Source organism: Rousettus aegyptiacus, unplaced genomic scaffold (assembly GCF_014176215.1).
Source record: "Rousettus aegyptiacus isolate mRouAeg1 unplaced genomic scaffold, mRouAeg1.p scaffold_m13_p_8, whole genome shotgun sequence".
In the NCBI taxonomy this organism is placed as follows: domain Eukaryota; kingdom Metazoa; phylum Chordata; class Mammalia; order Chiroptera; family Pteropodidae; genus Rousettus; species Rousettus aegyptiacus.
The window spans coordinates 3,419,416-3,441,626 of record NW_023416311.1 but is presented as its reverse complement, the minus strand read 5'-3'; the positions used below and the strand labels follow the sequence as shown (position 1 = coordinate 3,441,626).

Below are 22,211 nucleotides of genomic sequence, written 5' to 3'. Positions count from 1 at the left end.
GGCGGGCCCCGTCTTCTCTGTCTTCCCCGCCCCATTCCCTTTCCCAAGCCCAGGATGGGTTGCAGGCTGCTTGGTTTCCACTGGCCGCCTGGCCCTTCCCTTCCCAGAGACTCTCGTTCCTGGGTTTTGCTTCTACATCCCAGACCCTCTGAAGACAAAATGAGATCAAACTGGATTTTAAGTTTAATTTTCATTTCCAGGACTATACAAAAGCAGTGTTGCCCTTAACCCCTTCCCCACCCCACCAGAAAACCACAAGAGTCTTATGTAGCCTTGGGTTCCCATTCTCCCCAGGGTATTCAGAAAGGTGATGGAGAGAGCAGAAATTTTTTTCTGGACTCCATTCCCTGGTGGTCTGTCTCTCAACCTTAATGGTGATAGTGACTCTAAAACAATTCCGAAAGGACAGTGAAGCCAGCTTTGCCCAGAGACCATTCTGGCTGCATCGGTACAGGGCCCTGCACTGGACGCGTCACATACGCATCTTCAGTGGACGGAGCTGAAGTGACAGCGACGTGACACTCACAGGCGACGCAGCGTGGCAGGGGCCTGGGGCGGGGCCGTCCGGCCTGGTGCTGGGGAAGCGCCTCTCCGTTCACTGTCCTCATGGGGGCCGAGCCTCGTGCTGTCCGCAGACCCCGCCGCTGATGCTGCTCCCGGGGCCTCACGTCATGGTGCCGGCAGCAGCCCTGCTTCCAGATTGTTCTCTAGCTCCCTGTGAAGGAGCCAGTCTGTCTGAGTGACGAGCCTCACGAGGTTGTCTGCTTGGTGTAGTGGAGCCCGACCCACACCAGGCCCTGGACGCCTCCCGGACGTGACAGTGACAGTGATGTGACAGTTCTCACAGAACGGGGATGAAACATTGTTCCGTGTGAAGCCTCTGGAGGGAGGAGGGCGCCAGGGCCTGCCTGGGCCTCTCGGGTGGTGGTCCTGGCTCCTGGCTCGCATGCTGCCCGTCGGCCGGCTCGCTTCTCATCCCTCAGACCGGCTCTGATGACTTCGGTTTCAATGGGCTGTGCGTTTACGACACTTGTGAATTGGGCTGTTACGGTAAAATGCTTACTGCGGTGTGGGATGGAGAAATACTCAGATGTTCACTGCACTTTTTCAAAGTGTCTCCCCCTTCACAGTGCAGCCGAAGGGCCTCTCTCCGGGGAGACCCGTTAGGGGGACTTCTAGCGTGGTCCTCTAGACCCAGCAGAAAATGCAGCCCTCGTGGTCTCCAGGCACCAGACGACGTCCCGTGTAAAACGGGAATGGGCTGGGGCCCGCCGAACGGTGATCTCTGCCCAGGTTCCCGGCCAGGGCGGACCTGCGCTGGCGGATTAAACGAAGGGACACAGAGCGGGCAGCTGCCAGCCAGGGTGGTTCCTCCTCCTCCCCCCGGGCCCGAGCAGCGTGACCCCACTCCTAGACCGTAATGCTGTGCCGTAGGGTCAGCTGCTTCTGTGGCTGTCACCTGGTGCAGGCCACTGCCAAGGTAGGCTCACTTTAGGGGAGGGTCGCGTGCGACTCAGTCGCCCTCACCCAAGTGCACTTGAAGCTGATCTTTTGCAGTTTATTGTATTGTTTTTTCCCCCACTAAGAGACTGTTTTGTATTTTTAAATTCTTTTCTAATTAGAGTTTACATGCAATGTTAGTTTCAGGTGTACAACACAGTGATTAGACGTTTATGTACCATGTGCAGCGATCACCCCAGTAAGTCCAGTACCCACCTGACACCAGTTATGTTGACTTTATTACCTGTCACACTTCGCATCCCGCGACTATTTCTATAGCTGGCAATTTGTACTTCTTAATCCCTCTGACTCTTTTCGCCATTCCCCACCCCTCCACAACCATCAGTTTGTTTTCTGTGAGTTTGTTTCTGATTTGATTGTTTTTTAGGTTCCACTTCTAAGTGAAATCATATGGTTTTTGTCCCTGACTCATTCCACTTAGGTTGATTCCGTATCTTGGCTCTTTTAAATAATGCTGCAATGCTCATAGGGGTACATATTTTCTTGACTTAGTGTTTTGGATTTCTTTGGCTAAATTAACCCAGAAGTGGAATTGCTGGGTCATAAGGTAGTTCTTTTCCTTTTTTGAGGAACCTCCATACTGTTTTCCGTAGTGGCTACACAATTTTCGATCCTACCAGTAGTGTAAGAGGGCTCCCTTTTCTTCAAACCATCGTCAACACTTGTTTGTTGATTTATTAATGATAGCTATTCTGACAGGTGTGATATTGTGCTGTTAATTTGCATTTCTCTGATTAGTGACGTTGAGCATTATTCATGTCTACCAGCTAACCATCTGTCCTCTTTGGGGAAGTGTATATTTAGGTCCTCTGCACATTACTTAATCACATTGTTTGTGTTTTTGGTACTGTTATATTCGTTTCTTAGAGATTTGGCAAACACCTTCTCCCGTTCAGTTGGTCGTCTTTGCTTTGTTGATGGAAATCTTAAAGTTTTGGTTTTGATGTAGTCCCGTTTGTTTACGCTTCTGTCTCCCTTGCCCGAGGAAACATCCAAAAAAATATTGGCTAAGACTGACGTCAGAGCATTTACTGCCTGTTTTCTTCTGGAGCTTTATGTTTCGGGTCTTTCGGTTATCTCAGGTGTCAGAAAGCGGTCTGGTTTCTTTTTGGCGTGTATCTGTCCAGTTTTCTCAACACCATTTATGGAGGAGACTCTTTATTCCACTGTACATTGCTGCCTCCTTTGCCATAGACTGATCATGTAGGTGTGAGTTTATCTCTGGACTCTATTCCGTTCCATTGATCTGTGTGTCTTTTTGCGCCAGTACCATGCTGTCTTGATGACCATAGCCTTGTAGTATAGTGTGATATCTGATAGCGTGATACCTCCAACTTTGTTCTTCTCGGGATTGCTGCGGCTATTGGGAGTCTTTTGTGGTTCAATAAATTTTAGGATTATTTGTTCTAGTTCTGTGGAAAATGCCATTGGGATTTTGATAAGGACCGAGTTGAATCTGTAGATTGTTGAAATGTCCATACTACCCAAAAGAATGCTAATTTTTCCTAGCGATGAACATAGTATACACTTCCATTTAATTGTATCTTCAATTTCTTTAGTGTCTTCTAGTTTTCTGACTACATGTCTTTTACATCCTTGGGTAAATTTATTCCTAGGTATTCTTTTTGATGCAATTTAAAATGGGATCGTTTTCATAATTTTTCTAATAATTTGTTATTGGTGTATAAAGTGCAACTCATTTCTGAGTATTACTTTTATATTCTGAGTATTACTTTTATATTCTGCCAGTTTACTGAATTCCTTTGAGTTCTAATAGTGTTTTGGTGGAATTTTTAGGATTCTCTCTATATAGTATGTTATCTGCGAAGAGTAAGTTTTACTTTTTTGCTTTTAAAACCTGGGGCTCGACGTGCATCATCTCGTGCGATCCCCGCGTGCACTCTGAGGGGGCTCACCTCTCTCTCCTACAGGTGAAGAAGCTGGGACTTGGGAGCGTGAGCACCTTGCCCTCCAGGAGATCCCTAACCCAGCTGGCACCTGCACCTGCACGAGCATCAACATGGGGCCGGCCCGAGCCTGACCGTGACCTCTCTTTTCTGTTTCAGGCCCTGAAGCGCCAGAGCTTGCTGGGCCTGTCCTTCTTTAACAGCATCTTGGCCCACGGGGACCTGCGCAACAACAGACTCAATCAGCTGTCTGTCAACCTGTGGCACCTGGCGCAGAGGCATGGCTGTGCGGACACAAGGACCATGGTGAGTCACTCCGCAGCCCTGGACAAACCCCTGGAACACGGGGTCGTGTGAGCGGCACAGGCCACTGGCCAGAGCACAGCTGCCATCAATGCCGCTTCACGGCCAGGACACCAAAGAGCCTTAATCCTCCCTTCTAGAAAGGGGCCAGGCCCACGACTTCTGCAGCTCACTTCCTTGTGCTACAAAGTTTAGTATCAAAGGTTTATTTCCTCTGCATAAAAACCACACATATTAAAAGGTTAGTCCTTCCTGCTCACATCCAAATTTGATTTTAAGGCAATTTATAATTTAAAGAGTTTTAAAAACTTTGTTTCTTCCTGTTCCTGTCCTTCAAAACACTTTACGTGTGCTGTGCTGAAAAAAAAAAAACAAAAAAAACAAACAAAAAAAACCCAGCAGATCACAGTATGGCTAATTTGGGTTCCAAGGATAATTATGAACCAGAAAGGAGCTGGGTCATTCTTTTTCTTCCTAGGTGAAAACTCTGGAATACATCAAGAAGCAAAGCAAACAAACAGATATGGGTCATCTGACAGAGCTGGCCCTCAGGCTCCCTCTGCAAACAAGGACCTGACCTTGGGGCCCAGACCTAAAAGGCCTACCTTTTATTTTTATACATAGTCGACTGGTTTAAGCTTCGGCCTCTACCCAGAGTATTCTGACAAGAAGTAGGAACTGTCAGAGTGTAAAAATCCAGCCTTGTTCACCAAGCAGCAGAATGCAAGTAACATCTTTCTGGTAGGTGTCTTTTAATTAGAAAAAGAACCTTGAAAAGCAGTCCATTTTTAAAAAGCCACTGTTTCTCTATCTCTAACCTGACCGTCTCAAGTCTAATTAAATGTTACCTAAACCACCTCGGAGCAGATGGCTGAATTCATTCCTTTTTCTATTACAAAGCAGCTCTGATTGGACTGATTATACTGTACCAGAATAAACCACCTGAAGGAATATGTCTGTCCACGGCTGTTCATTTAATTACTTCTGACTCTTCCTCCTCAAGGAAGAACGTGTCTAAGCTCATTGCCTGCTCTGCTTTGCATCTGTAATTCTAAACAGCATGCGACTCTGTCCGCTTTTTTACCACCAGTTTGATGGAGTGCGGAATCTGACTCTTGCGTCACCACCGATGAGCGTCCCCTGACATTCTGTTTTGAATCAGTAAGAACAGTAATACCGATCGGCAGCGATTCCCAGCCTAGAACCTCTGTTCAGGAAAACGCATCCAACTTATACGTTCACAGTGCCCCCAAAATACTGTACTTTTGAAAGGTATACACGAGACATAATTATATTTCATCTCTACCCTGCGAAACACAATCACAGTTCACTCAGTTAGTAAAAGTGGCTGATTTTTAAATTTATATACACGAATGTTTTAACTGACTAGTTTAGAACCAAGAATGTGCCATGTAACTTTTCTGGCCAACCAAATAGTGACCCCCGCCCACCCACGGAACCCTGTTGAGAAAACAGCCCTCATCATGGAGCAGCAGGTATAGAAGGCTGCCTCCCACCCCCCGAACAAATGCAGAAACGCGGAGCCCATGCCGATACTGCTCAGACAGTCCCAAGTGGCCTTTATTTCACAAATTACTTCCAATATCACTTTTACTATATACTATTGAAATAAAAAAATGGGCAAATTCACCAATTAAAAAGTCATTTCTTCCACTTTGAGGCCGTACACATCAGCTAGCATTAGTTCTTAAGCCTGAGACATTGAATTCTTAATGCTCTTGTAGTCCCCTGAACTTGAACTGTCACGTCAGGTCAGGAGCTTCTGCAACGTGCTGCCTGGCCAGGCAGAGGCTTAGATTTTCTATGCTTGTGTGTGGTTTTCCTCAACCCATTACTAAATCAATTAGCCAGTCTCTGAAAACCACAGCCTACCCAAGATGACATCTACTCTTCCTAAGAGGATGACAGAATAAAAAATCCAAGAATTTTAGTAAATAAAGTAAAAATGAGAACTTCAGGAGAGACCTGTATCTTCTATGACTGCTTTAACAAGTTACCACGACACAATTTTTATCACCGGACAGTTCTACTGGCCGAAAGTCCACCTGGGGGCAGTGGGCTTACCTTCAAAATGAAGGTGTCGCGGGGCTGGAGGCACCAGGGGCGAGTCTTTGCCTTGCCTTTTCCAGGTTCCAGTGGCTGCCCACATTCCTGGCTTGCGGTCCTTCCCGTCTTCAAAAGTAGCAGCAGCTGGGAGTCTTTCTCAGAATCTCCTCCACTCCTCTCCCTCTTCTCCATTGAAGGACCCCGGTGATTAGACTGGGCCCACCCACATAACCTAGGGTCTTATTTTAAGGGCAGCTGATTAGCAACCTTAATTCCATCCTTTTGTTTTGTATCCTAATATATTCACAAGGTCAGGATTGGGAAAAGGCCTGTTGAACTAAGGGAGAAACAACAGGAATCACCATAAGAAATAAAGTGGTTAAGAATCATGAGGTCTGGGGACAGCTAGATAAGGGCAATTTTGAGGGAGAAGGACCCTGCCACAGGAGGAGGATCAGTGAGCAATCCCTGAGGGAGAAACAGCCAACAAGTTCAAGAGCAAAGATATTAAATACTCAACTAAGATGCTGGCCGCATTAGATGCCAGACCTCCTGTCCCTCTCCCCCAGATCCTGAGTAAAACCCCCAAACCGCCTTGTTCTAGTGGACACAGGCTGTATGTTATGGTCAGGGTGTGAAGAACATGGAAATCACACCAAAACCCCTTGCAGATGGGTAAAGGAGGGCCCTGGGCATGAGAAAGGGGGCGAGTGTGGCTCGAGCCAATGTAGCCTAACGTGCAAAGGACAGGAGCCCAGCTAACACCCGAGGCTCGGACGTCAGCCGTCCCCAGACTGCAGGACAGGAGCTGTTCCCGTGAGCGATGGCCGTCTGCAAAGGTGAGCTTCAGCCCCTTCTGGCGACACTAGCTGTCTTGCCTGCCCGACCTCCTCTGGCTAGACTCTGCCTCTGGAACAGACTGTAATAAGCCTTCCCTGAGCGAGTGGCCTTCTCCAGCCAGTGGTGGTACTACAGCAAGTTCAAAGCCAAGTCCCACTACAGAGACCACGTACGCTAAAGGGGAGGAGAGGAAAGGCCTGCCATCCACACCCTCATGAGAGCTATCGCTGTGGGGACAAGACAGTGGACAATCTATCTACCACTCTTCAGAATCACCTGGTGCGTCCTGACAAGCCGAGGCAGGCCCAAACCAATGTACGAGGTCTCAGCCAGGTAAGAGTGATCAGAGGACAGTCGGCTGGTCCCTTCCACACGAACAGATTCCTGTGCTGACCAAGGCCAGAGCATCATTTACTCCCTGGTCAAAGGGCAGGTGCCCACTGCAGAGCCTCACCTGCTAGGCATCTGGCGGGCCTCTTGCATTATGCACCTCAAGACTGAACCCAGGAAAGGCCGAGGTTACGCACTGAGGGAAGGGGCCCAGCCGAGTCACTGCCAGCAGGCCTGTAAGATTGTTGACCCGGCCACCACTTGCTGGTCAGGGCCCGGGCAGGCCTCCCTCACCTTGGCCCCCTGGAGCGGCAGTGGACCCCACGTTCGTCTGGCCAGCATCTGTGCCTCACGCTTCCTGACTGGCCTGACTCTTCCTCCACGGATCAGGGGCTGGTTCAAGAATGGGCAAGAGTTATGACAGAAGGTCTTTTGATAGGATTCTCGAAGTTTCTTTGAGTGTTCTTCCTCTGGAATGTTCTAGTGTCTTGATAAGCTATCTGGAATCGCTAGAGCCATGCTTCCACCAGCTTGATGAAGCCAATGCGTAGGACGATGGAGCAGAGAGGTAAATGTCCCCTGGGTGAGCTGCTGGGACGTCCTCTACATTGGGACATCCTTCCATCAGAGAGATTGATTGACTCTGCTACCATTGAGGCCTGCCTCAGACAGGTGTGTGAGGGAGGCGTTCAGGCCAAGCGATGTGACAACGTCCCAGTCAGAACCTGTATTCTGGGAAGCGAAATGCTAGGTGACTGAAGAGGTCGTCACGTGTCACTTGGGTCACCGTGCCTGGAGCTCTGAGGCTGGCCGTAGAGTCCAGGCTCGGAAACATCGTCCCCGTGGCTGATGAGGCAACTTCCTGCGTCATCCCCATGCGTCTGTGCCCCCTGGCACTCAGCCTCCACCGCGGAAGTCACCCGGGATTCTCTTCCTCGTGATGGAAAAACGTTTAACAAACATCCCAGGGACTCTGCCGGTGGTTCCCGCGGAAGATTCTCAAATGCCTGTTTAACTCCTAAAGCGAGTGAATCCAGGCTCGGCCCCGGGGATGGAAGCAAGGCAGCTGGAGAAGGCAAGCCTGGGTTAGACACCCGTCTCCCAGCCGCAGGCCAGCCACACCTGCCTGGAGGCAATTCAGACGCGGCTGTGCCTGTGGCCACTCCACACAGGAACGGAAAACGAGCTTGCCGTTTCCTGTTTATCATTAGTTCTGCTTCCCTGTTTGAGAGTTAGGCTGGTAACAGACTTCTATTCCTTCAATCAGAAGACCTTTCAATCCCCAGCGAGCATTCTGGGTGAAGTTCCCAAGAGGGGGGCATTCAGGGCAGTGACTAGTGACTCAGGGCTTGAGGTACGAATACAGCACTTGGCACTTCCGGGCTGGGTGAGCCCGTGCATGTGTTATGCATCCCTGACCTCGTTTTCCTCATCTACGAGATGGGGATAACAGCAGCACCTATTTCATAATTAACACGATTAAGTCCATCGATGCACTAAAAACACTTTCGTATGCGTCTGGCACATACTGAGAACGAGCGTCGGCTACTCTCGTTTATACACGATTTCCTCGAACGGGGATGGAAGGCGTGACACAGAAAACAGCAGTAGCTTCTAGTCACTCCCACGTTCTCTCGGCTCCTGAAACAGGAGCTGCCCCCACCCCAGGTCGTCCTTAATCTTGGCAGGAGTTCAACTCGAGACAACTGTCAGATGGCTTTCTGCAGGACTGAATCATTGAAGCGATTCTGGCTCTTGGTGGTGGTGGCGGCGGGGGGCCGGGAGCGGGGACAAGACAGTAGAGTTTAATCTTCAAACCTGACGGACTTGGAAGCGTTCCTGTCGATGTAGAAGGTCTTGCTGGGGGCGGCGGCGAAGCCGAGGCCGGCCCCCCTGTGGCGCTTCCAGCCCGCGGCCCGGTCGTAGTCCTGCTGCAGCCTCTGCTGCAGCGCGTCGGCCGCCCTCCCGCTGAGCGCCATGCTGGGCCTCCCCGCCGCGCCACGCGGGCGGCTGAGTGACGGCGACGGGTTTTTAAAGCCACCCATAAGTTTGAGAAATTTCAGTTTCTGTTGCTCGTTTTCAAAACCGGCAGTATCCCACTGGCCAAACCGAGTTCCCTGCGTTAAGAGAAAAGAGGCGGTTATGGTCCTTGATCCCAAAGCCCTTTGCTTTGCCCAGCCCCGGCCTCGCCAGGGAGGATCCTGCTCGGCGAATGCGCGCCATGCGCCAGGCCCAGGGCTCGTGAGCCCGCGAGTCTTAACTCTGAAGAGAGCCTTCTGCGGAAAGCTGCCACTCCCACTTCACTGATGAGGAAACGGAGGCTCGCGGCGTCACCGCGGCCCCAGCCTCGTCAGCGCTGCTGCTGGCCTTCCAGGCCCGGCCTGGCCCGCCCTCGGGCCCGCCTCTGACAGGCTGAGCTGCGCCTGTCCGCCTCCTTCCTTCCCCCCGGACGCGTGGCTGCAGCATGGCACGCCTCGCCCGGGACACGGCGCGCCCCACCTCACCAACACCTCAGCAGCAGGCCCCTCGTCCCTCTGCCTGAGGTTTGCGGCAAGTGGGACTCTCTTCCCAGAAGCGCTGCGTTTTGTAGCAGGGAGGGGGCGGAGGCCCGGAGAGAGCGGGTCACACAACAAGTTGGAGGCTGAGCCAGACCAGGAACTTGGGGCCCCCAGCTCCCGCCACCTGTGCACAGATCACCCGTGGGCGAGAAGGTGCAAAGACTCCCTTCCTTCTTGCGTCTGTGAGGGAGGTAAGAAACCTACTGGGCCCTGAGGTCACACAAAGCAGGATCGAGGAAGGAAATCAGCTCAGGACAAACTCTGCGAGCAGGAGGCAGCTGGCGGGCCGGGCACTCTGCTCCTCATGCAGCAAGGTGACGGGGGGAAGCGTCCAGGGAGCTGAGTGTCACCTCGCAAAGCTCTAGCATCAAACTTACTGTCAACTTCCTGGTTTCAGACGTTTCCGTTTTTCCCGACTCACGATCGATCTCTTCCTGCAAGGCCTTTCGCCTCACCTGAGCACGTGGGAGGAAGGGGGAAAGAAAAACGAAGTCACAGAACTCTTCCTTTGAAATTAAAACCCAGGACAAAGATGGGGCGGAGGGACTGGAGGGCGACAGCGGGAAGGTCAGCCTGACTCCGCTGCAGCCTGCAGGAGGCGTCCGTCCGCCGGGAACGCACTGCGGCTGGGTGGCACCCCTGGCGCTGCGCGCGCCCACCCAACCGCAGCCGGCCTGCCAGACCACCCCGCACGCAGTCCGCACCGAGGCCGCTTTTTCACGACTGGGACTGGCAGCTCCTTCCTCTAACGCATTGGAACAAACAGAGTATCGAGCAAAGTGGAGAGAGAGAAAAATATGCCCCACGTGAAGGAACAAGAAAAAAGCCCAGAGAAAAACTAATGAAATGGAGAATGTGCCTGGTAAAGAATTCAAAGAAACAGTCATGAGGATGCTCAACAAACCTGAGGGTAGAACTGAAGAACTCAGAGAGCACTTCAACAAGGACTTAGAAAATAAAGAACCAATCGGAGATGAAGAATGCAATAACTGAGATGACTACATTACCGGGAATTGACAGCAGATCAGTTAATGAAGAATGATTAGCGACACAGAAGACGACAGTGAAAATCACGCTCAATCGAAACAGCGAAATGGAAAAAGGATTTTAAAAAATGACAACAGCATAGGAGATCTCTGGGATGACATCGAGCACTCTAACATTCCCATTACAGGGATTCCAAAAGAAGAGAGTGAAAGAGAAGCAGAAAAATGTTTGAAGAAATGATGGCTGAACGTTTTCCTCAAGCAGGGGAAGGAAACAGATACCCAGGTCCAGAAGACAGTTTCAAACAAGATGAATCCAAAGAGACTCACAACAAGAAATACTAAAATGGCAAGAGATAAGGATAAAGAGACAATTTTGAAGGCAGCAATAAAGAAACAAGAAGTCACGTGAAAGGGAACCCAAATGCCTATTGGCTAATTCTAGCAACAACTTTACAGGTGAGAAGGGACCAGTAGGAAATACTTTAAGCACTGAAAAAAAGGAGTCTACAACCTACAATGCTACACCTGCAAGGTTATCATTCAGAACTGAAGGCCTGCCAAACCATCCAGCACGCAGTCTACACCGAGGCCGCTTTTTCAAGTGAAAACAAGAGTTCGCCACTACTAGACCAGCTTTACAAAAAATGTTGAAGGGTCTTCTTTATGCAGAAACATCCATCACAAGAAATAAGAAAACAAGAAAGAAAAAATCTCACTACTAAAAGCAAATACATAATATACACAGTGAATCAGCCACTTAAAAGCTAAGATGAAGGTTAAAAGACAAAAGTGGTCACGTTAACTACAATACTGAGGAAATACACAAAGTGATTTAAAACACATCAAAAACAAAGAGGGAGGAGTAAAAATGTACTGCTTTTAGAATGTGCTTGAACTTAAATGCCAATCAGCTTAAAATAGACTAGTACATATATAAATGAACGTACACGAACCTCAGAGTAACTGCAAACCAAAAACCTCCAAAACACAGAAAAATGAAGTGTGGGGGGGTCAAGATGGCAGGCTAGGTAAAAGTGGGGTTCGCCTCCTCAGCGCCGCATTAAAGCCAGTCATATTATGAAACAATCGACACGAAGCACCACGTGAAGTCTAGCTGATCACAGCACGTCAAGTCTGGGGATACAAAGAAAAGCCACGCCGAGGACGGCAGGGGCAGAGCCGCGAGGGGCTGGTCCCGCACCTGCACACGGCAGTTGAGCACTGCCAGGGAGGGGGCGCTGCAGAGCTCCCCCCCTGCCCCTCCCCCCCAAGGAGAGAGGGGTCTCAGCCCCACCCAGGAGCTCCCAGCCCAGAGTCCCAACCCTGGGAAAGGGAGCTCCCACAAAATCTGACTGCAAGAATCAGTGGGGATTCTGGCCGTCCAGGTGAAGCGGAAGGAACCAGAAAACCCAGACGCCCCCTTAGAGGGCTGATGCAGACTCGCTCGGGGACAGGCCCTGGGCGCCGGTGCTGGGCTGGCAGCTCGGGAGGTACAAGGGACCCACTGGGGAAGACGGACTGGTGCGGAGCTGGGGAAGGGCTGCAGGGGCAGCCACCACTGTTCCTTTGTCGGTCCCCCGACTGGGGCAACCTACAGACAGCGCCAGCTTGCCTGTGTCGGCCCCTCCCACCCCCGCACGGCGGGCCCTGAAGCTGCACTGGCCGGGTGAGACCGGCCCGCCGTGTGCCCAGCGGCCCCACGGCCCTGCCCCCTTCGGGCCGCACATCCCGCACAGGAAACACGTCGGCTCACGCAGCCCGCCCACTCCAGGGACAGGGCTGCCAGCACCTCTGGGCGGACCTGCGGGCGACGCAGACGGCAGCTGGGCCCCGCTGCGACCTGCGACCCTTGCGGGAGCCCGCACTCACAACTGGCAACACTTCGGGCGCTGTGCTGGCCTGACGGGGCTGGTTCGCTCCCTGAGACCCGCCCCTGTCTATTCCCCGCTGACCAAGCACGGGGAGGCCGTCAGGAGGCTGCCGCTTGCGAAGCACAGGTACGGCGGGCCCCTGCCGGGCGCCTCGCAAACATGGGCTCGTTTGATCTTCACCTACGAGGGTCGGTGAGCTTAGTGACTGCCCAAGGGCACCTCGTTAGGAACGGTCAAAGGCTAAGCCTGTGTGGTTACTGTACTGTCCCTCCAGGCCTTGGGGTCCAGGACTGTGACAATATCCCAATTCCAGGAAGCCCAGCTCTGACAAAGGATGCACTTGCCAGTGAACTTGGCCGACAGAAAGATGCCAACCCGAACAGAAGCGCTTTTCTAAAGGCTCCTGAACTGAGGCCAGGGGCTGGCAACACATGGGCCCGGCTGAGCACGCTCCCTGCCCTGGCTTCAGGTCTCGGGGACATTCCCCCCTTCTCACCCCACAGTGGTTTGCGGGGAGGAGAGCCTCAGCCTGGGCTTCTCAATGACCGGATGGCCCCCCAGCCAACACCAGCGTGAAGTGGGACAGGCCACCGTTCCCTGCCACTGCAGGTGTGGCACACGCGCTGTGGTGGCCTCTGGAGGCCGGGGGCGTGAGGCCGGGATCCCGTGCCCCGGTAGGCGGGGGTGGCGACACGCGGAGGGGGGGGGGTGGCGCGGACGGCACCTGGTCTATGTGCGCCTCGTCCATGTTGCCTTTCTTCTCCAGCACCACCTCCAAGTCTGTGTCCGGCTCCTGCACAAAAGAACGGGGGGAGGGGGAGTCAAGCACGGGCTGGCCTCGGCTCGGCAGCCCTGCGGGCGCTGCCCCAGCCCCCGTCACTCGGTCACCCACAGAACATCTGACGCCCTCTCTTCCACTCTTCCCCCCAACGCCGTGGCACTGACCAGTTTGACAGATGAAGAAACAGGCTCAGAGAAGTGACGTGACTATCATGACGTCACCCCCACAGCTCAGGGGCAGGGCTGACACTGACCCAGGTCTCCTGGCTCAGGCTGGGTGCATGACCCTTCCTGGCGCACGTCACCTGCCCTCCTAAAGTGACACTAAGCAGAGAGGCCAAGGGCCCTGCCGAGGGGGGAGAGGGCGGGGTGCTGGTAAGACTGCCAGCAGACCCGAACCCACCCGATTCTCTCCTCCACGCTCCCCACCCCCGCTCCCCGGGTCCTGGTCCCCACCTTCCTTCCCGCCTGGATGACCACGACAGGCTCTTAAGTCCCACTTCCTCACCCCTAAACCTGGTCCATTCTGAAAGCAGCTCACATGACCTAACAAAATGTTAGGTCGATGATAGCTCAAAAAAACCCTACAACTCAATCAGCTCGCCAAAACCCTCCAGGGGCTCCCCTCTCGTCGCACAAATTCAGGTTTCCGCGGCCTCCATGGCCGTCACTGGGCCCCGCCTTACCCAGCTCCCACCACCCCAGCCTCTCTGCTCCTCCCGAGGCCGCTGCAGCTGCTGCTCCGTCTGCACAGGTGGCCGAGGCCCCTCGCAGGTCTCAGCGCCCACGGGCGTCCTCCCTGGGCCCACCATGCTGACGCGGGCCACACTCCTCTCTGGCCTCAGCCCAAGGGACCCTTGGCCGGCCGCCCTCCCTTGGCCCTTTCCATTTCACACAACCCCTGAATGGTCGAGTTCCCCTCGCGTCGCCTCTCCAGACCCTGAAGACACGCACGCACTTCCTGCCTCAGTGGCTGCCGCAGGAGGCCGAGTCCCTGTCACGGGACGTGTTGAGCAGAGGGGACTGCCGGCCTGGGGCTGGGCTCACGGCGGAAGGGATTCTAGATTCTGATGGGGGCTGGGCTCTAAAGCCTCTGGGGCTCCTCCTAGGCCCTGAGGGTTTCAAAACAGAGGAAAAACCAACTGAAATCAAGTCGAAGGGACCAGAGCAAAGCTGGCAGAAGGCCAGGACCCAAACGATCTGTCCATCTGTCCTGGGCCCCCCACCCTGCCCAACCGCGTCTAGCTGCGTGGAGCACAGGCCACGCCGACACCTTCTTGATGACCCAACTCGAGGAGACCCACCCCTCAGTCGGCAGTAACTGAGGCCCCTCTTCAGGCCCACCCTTCAGAAAGTGCTAGAAGGCTCTTACCTGCTCCTGTTGCATGCAACAATAATCCCTTTTCTGGCTGAAGTCAGTTTAACCCAGGTTCCGGCAGCTAAGAGGTTGAGCGGCCCTTGTGTGTGCGCACGGGCACCCCCTCCCGCACACGCGCACACCCCGACGCGCCCCCAACTTCCACCCTTGTTCTCCCACAGCAGAGTCGTCTTCTGAGGGAAAACTCACCTCCTCCCAAGGGTTCCCCGCTACTTCGCTCTCGTTCCTCCTCTTCTTCTTCCTCTTCAGCGCTGGCTCCTCGACCCCCGGCTGCCCTGCCTTTTTCCCGGACTTGATCTTCTTCTTCGCAGTGGCCTTGGAGCCATCTTCCAGCAGGATGTATTCTGAAGCCTCTGCTTTGACTAGCTTCTTTTCGCTTCCTTTCCTGGGGCGGCCTTCCACAGACCCAGAAGGCTCGGGGTGGCGCAGGGGGGTGTCTCCCTCTTGGTCAATTTTCTTTTTCTTCTTCTTCTTTATCTTCACAGTGTGCTCCCTGGGGCTCCCCTGCTTCCGTTTCTGCCTCAGGACTGCCTGTCCCTGGCCCTCCTGCCCCACTGAGCCAGCCTCAGGCCCCACCTTGCAGAACCAAGGGTCCTGGGCCAAGACTGCTGTGGCCTCCTGGGCCTTTTTCTCCTTCTTGTGTTTTTTGGGCTTCTTGCCAACTCTGGTCACCTCCTCGTCCTGTGTGGGGTCTGGGGAGGTCTTCCCCGTCAATCCAGGCGACATGGCCAGAGGCCGCGAGGACTTCCTCTTCTTTTTCTTCTCCCCGCTGAGGAGCTTGGTTGAACCAAGAGCCTGCCCCCTGGGGCTGGGCGACTCCTCTGTCCACCTGGCCCGTACCGTGGTCTCGGGTTCCAGGTGCTCCTCGCAGACAGTGCTGTGGCCCTTCTTTTTCTTTTTCTTCTTCTTCTTCACTAAAGGCATCTTGGGTGCCTGCCCCTGGACCACACTCTTCGAAGGGGATCTGGCTCTTGAGGGACAGACCTCAGTGGAATGATTATCGCTGTTTAAAACCGAGGATCGAGTCTCTGCTTCTTTGACCACTACCTTCTTCTTCTTTTTCTTTTCTGGGACCCCAAGGCCCGGGTCTTCTTTGTGGGTCTTGGTGACCATTCCTGACAAGAGAAATGATACGAGTTACCCCCACGCCAAGCCACTCTGTGCACAGATCGACTAGGTATCATCGAGAGCCTCGTTTCTTTGTGTGAAAGGTCTGAAATGTTAGGGAATGGAAAATGGGCATGGCTCCTATGCAGCAGAGCGAAATATGAGCAAAGAAGTAGACCGGAGTTAACATTCAGACGGCCCCAGGTTCGAATCCCAACTGCTCCCTCGCCTCGAGTCAATCACCTATCCTCCCCGAGCCTTAATTTCTCCATATGGCAAATGGGGGACAATACCACTTCCTTCTCAAAGGCCTGTTGGACAAAGTGAGATAATCCAAGGCTACACTGTTGACTCCTTCTCCTAACCCCCTTCCTCAAATCCAAGCCTAGTTGCCCTGTGCCAGCCACTGAGGGTACAAATGCAATCAAGCCAGACAGACCAGGTGCTCGACTTTTACTAAATGAAAAGGACAGAAAGCCTGAGGTCAGCCCTGTGGCACAAGTAAGCCATTACCTTGGTTCATCCAAACAGCTCCTCTGCTTGTGTCTGGAAATTAATTCCCCCCACCTGCAGCCCAGGTGACTTATTCTCCTAACTGCTTTCCCCTATGACTAGTAATAAGAGCGGAAGCGAGGTGTGGTGAGAAGAGCCCCAGCGAGGACCGAAAACACCTGGGTTCGAATGGTGACCGACACTCTTGCTGCACAGCCGCTGGCTTCCTAGGCCTGCTCCCCCATCCCTCAAAGAGGGGCCACACCAAATCAGAGGTGGAGAGAGAAGGATGAGGACATCCCGCAAACTTGCTTTAAAGTTTCAAATAAGCCGCTAACGTTTACTGATTGGAGAGGACGCATCACCACCTAGAATGCCTGGGGTTTTGTTTTTGGGTTTTTTTTTTTTGGTGGAAAATGTCAGAGGGCACCTGTGAGAAGGGGCTGGGGCCCCCAAGTATATTTCAGCTTCCAGCTGGGCTACTCTGTCACCAGCCCAGTTCCTGCTGCACCCTGGATCAGATGACAGAGAGACACTCAGGGACTCCAAAAACGAATGTCCCCTCACAGGAGGTTGGACAGTGGAAAGGAAGGGTCAGGAGCCGCTCCACGCTGCAGCTCTCCTCAGCCTCAGACCCAGGGGTCCACATTGGACCTGCCTCGCTCTTGGCAGCTTCAAAGAGCCAGGCCTCAGGCAGAGTTCAAGTACATTCATAACCCACTCCAGGAGCATCTGGAGAGGCAAGAGAACACCAACTCATTCACTCGTGTTTTGCTTTCTGCTGAACAAGCAGACCTCAGAAATATCACAGGTTTGGTTCCAGACCACGGTAATAAAGCAAGTAGTAAACTTTTTGCTGGTGGAGGGTCTTGCCTTCTGTAAAAAAAAAAAAAAAAAAAATACACCTGTGAAGTGCAATAAAGCTAGGCCCAACGAAACGAGGTGCATCTGTGCTCCCGGCCTAGCTCTGTACCTGGTACACAGCAGGTGCTCAAAAATACGTACTCAGTGAATGAAGGTCTGAATGCTGGACAGGTGAAAAAATAAAACTCCTGTCACCGAGAAGCACGCAGGCGTGGGAGGAAAAGAGGTATAATAACTCAGGTGACACAGGTTAAAAAAAAAAAAAAAAGCAAGCACAGTGGTAACATCGGGATGATGGTGGTAGCCTGACCTGGTCTACCAGGGGTCAGGAAACTTTCTGAAAATCAGAGTTTTCTAGCTTGGGCAATTGCAGGATGGTGGTGCTAATTCCTGGGACAAAGGAAATGAAGGGGGAGGGGTAGTTGACGGCTGGAAGGGACATGCTGGTTTGAACAGATGCCTTCAGATGCCCAGGTGGAGATGTTCAGTGGGTCTGAGGCCCAGGGGTGGCTGGGCTGACATATATTTAAGAATATACGGATGGTAATTGAGCACTGAACAGAAAGGGCCTGAGACGGAACCTTAGGGAATACTGACATTTAACTGGGTGAGCAGAGAAAGAAGGGCTTGCAAAAGAGAAGGAAAAAGGTTGCAAACCTGGAGAGGATGGAGTCGTGGCCAAGAGACTGGTAAGAACAAAGAAGCCAAGGGGAGGTTGCTGTCAACTTTATCCCCTTCTCTCCCCATCTCTGCCGTTCAGAACACTGAAGCATCCTTTTTAGCACTGAAGGTCCTTCTCTTCAACCCTGCACCCTCAAATGTACTCACTCCTTCAAGAGGGAAGAGGAAATGAACCTTAGTGTCGCCTGCGAACGATTTCTGCAAAAGCTTTTAAATTCCCGCGGTAGCCTCGTGAGGATTGGTGTGAATACCCCACGTGGGACACTTGCAGACTGAGGCCTCCAGACTTTAATTCACCTGCCCTGGCTCCCAAAGCACGGAAGTGACGACACAGGGATTCGAACCCTACCCGCAGGACTTCGGAGCCTGTGCTCTGCACGTCGGCACCGACACCCCACTCCCACTGGATTACGAGAAGAAAGCAAGGGACGCAGGAGGCGAGGCTGGTACCCCGAAGGCTCGCGGCGCCCAAGTTTCCGCACAGACACATTGGAAGGGATTTCCCGGGGGCCCGGGCCCGGCTCCAAAGCTGGAGAACTTTCTGGAGGCGGCGGCCTGAAGCCCGGGCAGGCGCGCACTAGCGACTGGGGGGAGCGAGGGCCCGTGGACTCGGGGAGTGCGGATCGCCCGCTTTTCCCTCTGTTCGTCGCGCGGGTCCCCAGGCCCCACCTCCGGACCCCGCGCGGCCCCGGCCCCGCCGAGGTCGCGCCCGCCGCGCTCACCTGCAGGCCAAACTTCACCTCCACGTGAGAGGCCGCTCCGCCGCGACCCGGAAGTCGATCTCGACACACTGGCCCGCCCCCTGCGAGTTCCGGCTTCTTCCGGGTCGCGGCCGGCCGAGGAGCGTGGTTGCCGTGGAAACCGCGGTTATGGCGGCGCCGCAGTATGTGGGCAGCCGCACCGGCCAGAGTGAGGAGCGGGCGGGCTCTATAGAGTCGTTCGTCACGAGCAGGAGGACATTGCCCGCAGTGTCCCACGTGTCCTTCGAGCGGCCCGTCTCGCCGGGGCAGGTTGCGGAGCCGCCGGGCAAGAGCATGTGGGAGCAGATCTGCGAGGGTAGGCAGCCCCGGCGGCCGTCCGCGTGCACCCGCCGAGCTCCCCATTGCACGCACGGGGAAACTGAGGCTCCGAGAGGCTTGCGGGAGGCTCCGCAGCGCGGCCTCCAGCCCTGATCCGTGGTCGGGCAGAAGGCGAGGGAACGCGGAATGAAGACCGCGGGGTGTGGGTCAGGGGTGCCCAACCTTCCTTTTGAGACCGCCATCATCCTGATGTGACCAGTGTTTCCTTGCATCACCTGTGTCGTGACACCTCTTTCCCTCCCCCGCGTGCCCGCTTCTTGGTGGCAGGTGTTTTATCTTGTTCACCTCTATCTTTAGCATTCATCCCTTTATTCAGTGAATACATTAGAAGGTTTCCAGGACCTGCACGCAGACCTCCTAATGGAGTGCAAGGTATTTTCACCTTTAATGAACACCCCGTTAATTCTGATGTTGATCATTTATGACCCACACGTTGAGCAAGCATGGTCTCTACTTCTCACTTTCTCTTAAGATCCCCAAGCAGATCCTCACCTTCTGTTTTGGTCCTACACATATATATATACCCTTGGTCATAAAGCCCTATAAAAAATACTCCGCGTAGATTGGACACGTTATTTAACTTGTTACCTACCCTCTCTTTGAAGTGCGCATAATAATGACACCTGTTTTATGGTGTTGGGAAGATGCAGAAAGTACTTAGCAAACTGCCCGATTTATCCATGTTAGCTCTTAATAAGTAATTCTGGGTGTCCTTTTTCCTCCCCTAGGCTGTAGACTCCTCAAGTTGGAGAACTCAGATTCTTCATTCTCATGGCTACCGTCACTGCCTCAGCTGTCCGAAAAAACTGTCCAGTAGAACTTTCAAATGTGCTTATCAAAGCACTCGCAGTGCGGGCAGTGCAGCTTTGGAACCGAATTTTTTAAACTTTATTTTAATAAATTTAGGTATCTACCTGTGGCTGGTGGCGTCTGTGTTGGACAGCGCCACTTGGCAAATGTTTCTCGAATGGAAAAAAAATGAAAAAAGAATGAATGCCCTAGTGTATTTGTTCCAGGTGGAAAGAGAGACAGTGATGAGTGGGAAATGCAGAGGAGGAAGAGAGTGGTGGACTCAGCTAATAAGCATCCTCAAAGGCCATCTATTTCAACTTCCATCCAGTGCTCGAATTCTTTCTCAAAGCATTACATTGCATTATATTCAGAAAATTCTGTTTCATCTTGAATTCTCTCCTTATAACTTGTACCCTTTGGTCCTTACCACCTAGGTCCTGTGACCGGAGGTGCTAATCACGCTATCATAAAGAATCCACTCAAATATTTAAAAGTTGCTATTATGCCTGTCTTTCCCCAAGAGCTTTCAATTCTCCAAGCCAAGCAGGTCCCCATAATACAGTTTGGTAGTGGTGTTTTCTTGGGGAAGCCGCTCAGCCTCATCTACAGGAGAGGGGTAATCCTTGTACCTACCTCACAGGGCTGGTGTGAGGACTGAATAAGATAATGAACGCAAAGGTGCCCAGCCGGGTGCCCAGCGTTTAGAAAGTGCTCGTTAAATGTTCGTTGTTGTTGACAAAGACATGCTTTGCATTGCGTTTTAGAAACATGAGGTTTATTTTAGTCAAACAGGTCTGTCGGGAGAAAGCAAAGACAGGGTTTTGGTGCTCTCTGAAAAGCAAGCGAATCGATGCCACTCACTCAGTGATAGAGTTACACCGTGAAGTTAGCGAGGTCAGAGATGGCAAATTACACACACGCTGGCACTGTAACGATTATTATAACCTAGGCGAATAAGCCCAATTTCTCAAAACAAACATGCTAACAAATACAATTTTCTATAACAAACATAGTGAGTAAATTCAGTTTCTCACCACAAACATGAAAAACAGGCTTTGAGGTAATTCCGTCTTCGAGGTCAAGTATTACATTCCGTTACGATATCTCCATTTAAAATGCAAATTCTCATAGCAAACAGACCCATCAGAAACTCAGTCTCAGAGAGGTGGGAAACAGAATAGGTAAACATCTAACCTAAGATCTCCATCCTACCTGACTAATGCTCTTTGTGTGTGTGCCTGCCTTATGGTACTTATTTATAAAGGTTCTTTAGTTTTTTCGTCTTTCCAGTGACAACTAACTCAGGGCTTTTTACTCTCAAGACCACTCGTATGAGAGTAAGTGCCCACTGAGAGTACACTGTTGCGTAATTGTGGTCCATACATATGCGTAGCAGCCTTGAAAGATGTCTAAGTTTCAGCACCTAGAATGTACATAGTGGGCTCTCAGTAAGTATGAATGAATGGATGGATGGATGAGTAGATAAAGGGTCAGAAATTCTTTACTGTAGTTTGTTTTGTCCGTTCATTCATCGTTTTGTTCAACAAATATTCTTTGGGAATATGATGGTGAGCGCAAACAGACCCAGGTAACTCCCTCACAAAACACAGTATTGGAAGAGAGAGTCATGAATCTTTACAAATTTCAAGTAAAAGGAAGGCTGATAGGAGTTATGAAGAAAAAAGACAGTGTTATAAGGTTCAGTATTTGGATGATTGACCTAGCTTAGGAGATCTTAAGTAAATAAATGTGTTTGTGTATTATATACATATGTAAGTAAGTGCATTGACGTTTAGGTTGGATCTATGTTGAATGTGACAATGGCTATTGGTTTTAATGGGATTAGATGATTTATACTCTCTGCGTAAGACATCTCTGTATTGTTTGGAATTGTTTCACAAGCATCCGTAATCAGAAAAGGCTACACGTATATAAATCTTAAATCCAGATAAATAATTTTCTCACTATATTGGTGGTGCTCAAAGTGTTGGGGAAGAAGGGTGAATTTACATGTTTGCTTGAGAGGAAGAAAAAGCAGAACTAGATATAGCTGTTGAGGCAGGTGGAATTTCCAAATGGTCCCGTGGTCCCCATCCGCCAGTGCAGTCAGTCACCTCTGTTATTCAATCAATCACTGATCTAGGCACTGCTGCTGTCAAGGGACTCTCCAGAAGTAATTAAGTCTTCAATCAATTGACTTTAAATTAGAGATTATTATAGGTGGGCCTGACCTAATCAGGTGAGCACCTAAAACAAGTCAGAGAGATTGAGGCAAAAGAGATCCTTCTTGCCACACTCCTGTGAATTGCCCGTGATAAGGACCTGAAAGCAGCTTCTAGGAGCTGTGAGCTGTCCCCACCAACAACCAAAAAGAAAATGGGGACTTCAGACCTATAACCACAAGAAACAATCTTGCCCACAACCAGTGAGCTCGGAAGAGGATCCCAGCCCTCAGATGAGATCATGCCGTGGCCAGCATGTTGACTTAGCCCGACGAGGCCCTGACCTATACCCAGAATCCCGACCCACGAGAACTGAGATAACAATTTATGCTGTCTGAAGTCGCCAATTTGTGGTAGTTTATTACATAGCGATAGAAAACGAATATAGCTAGTATTGGAAATCAGAATTGGTTATAACCTGTGGCCTGGC

The 22,211-nt window shown here is 51.9% G+C and overlaps 3 protein-coding genes across 24 annotated transcripts in view; 2 read left to right on the top strand and 1 right to left on the bottom strand.

Annotated features, from left to right (window-relative positions):
• Positions 1 to 4,682, top strand: part of VPS35L (VPS35 endosomal protein sorting factor like) — a 95,364-nt gene extending 90,682 nt beyond the window's left edge. For all 3 annotated transcript variants that reach the window (XM_036225458.1, XM_016156904.2, XM_016156903.2), the window contains 2 exons: positions 3,588 to 3,734; positions 4,210 to 4,682. In XM_036225458.1, coding sequence (XP_036081351.1) covers positions 3,588 to 3,734; positions 4,210 to 4,308 — 246 coding nt within the window. In that variant the 3' untranslated portion in view covers positions 4,309 to 4,682. The remainder of the gene's footprint in view (positions 1 to 3,587; positions 3,735 to 4,209) is intronic.
• A 599-nt stretch (positions 4,683 to 5,281) lies between these two features.
• On the bottom strand, positions 5,282 to 18,479 carry KNOP1 (lysine rich nucleolar protein 1). Of its 3 annotated transcripts, none has more exons than XM_016156906.2 (5): positions 18,411 to 18,479; positions 14,734 to 15,659; positions 13,111 to 13,179; positions 9,904 to 9,981; positions 5,282 to 9,085 (listed from the first exon to the last, which is right to left on the bottom strand). In XM_016156906.2, the coding sequence occupies exons 2-5, from the start codon at positions 15,655 to 15,657 to the stop codon at positions 8,774 to 8,776; spliced, it is 1,383 nt and encodes a 460-aa protein (XP_016012392.2). In that variant the 5' UTR covers positions 15,658 to 15,659; positions 18,411 to 18,479; the 3' UTR covers positions 5,282 to 8,773. The 3 variants fall into 3 exon arrangements, with proteins under 3 accessions (XP_016012392.2, XP_016012394.2, XP_036081352.1); XM_016156908.2 differs by lacking the exon at positions 18,411 to 18,479 and adding an exon at positions 18,038 to 18,134 and having other exon boundaries at positions 5,286 to 9,085; XM_036225459.1 differs by lacking the exon at positions 18,411 to 18,479 and adding an exon at positions 17,665 to 17,780 and having other exon boundaries at positions 5,286 to 9,085.
• The window catches only part of IQCK (IQ motif containing K), an 87,033-nt gene continuing 83,214 nt past the window's right edge, over positions 18,393 to 22,211 (top strand). For 16 of the 18 annotated variants that reach the window (XR_004952427.1, XR_004952425.1, XM_016156916.2 and 13 more), the window contains exon 1: positions 18,393 to 18,744. Coding sequence is in view for 16 of the 18 variants with exons in the window: in XM_016156916.2 (XP_016012402.2) it covers positions 18,558 to 18,744 (187 nt within the window). In the remaining 2 variants the exon portion in view is untranslated. The remainder of the gene's footprint in view (positions 18,745 to 22,211) is intronic. The other 2 variants (XM_036225470.1, XM_016156915.2) reach the window with 2 other exon arrangements.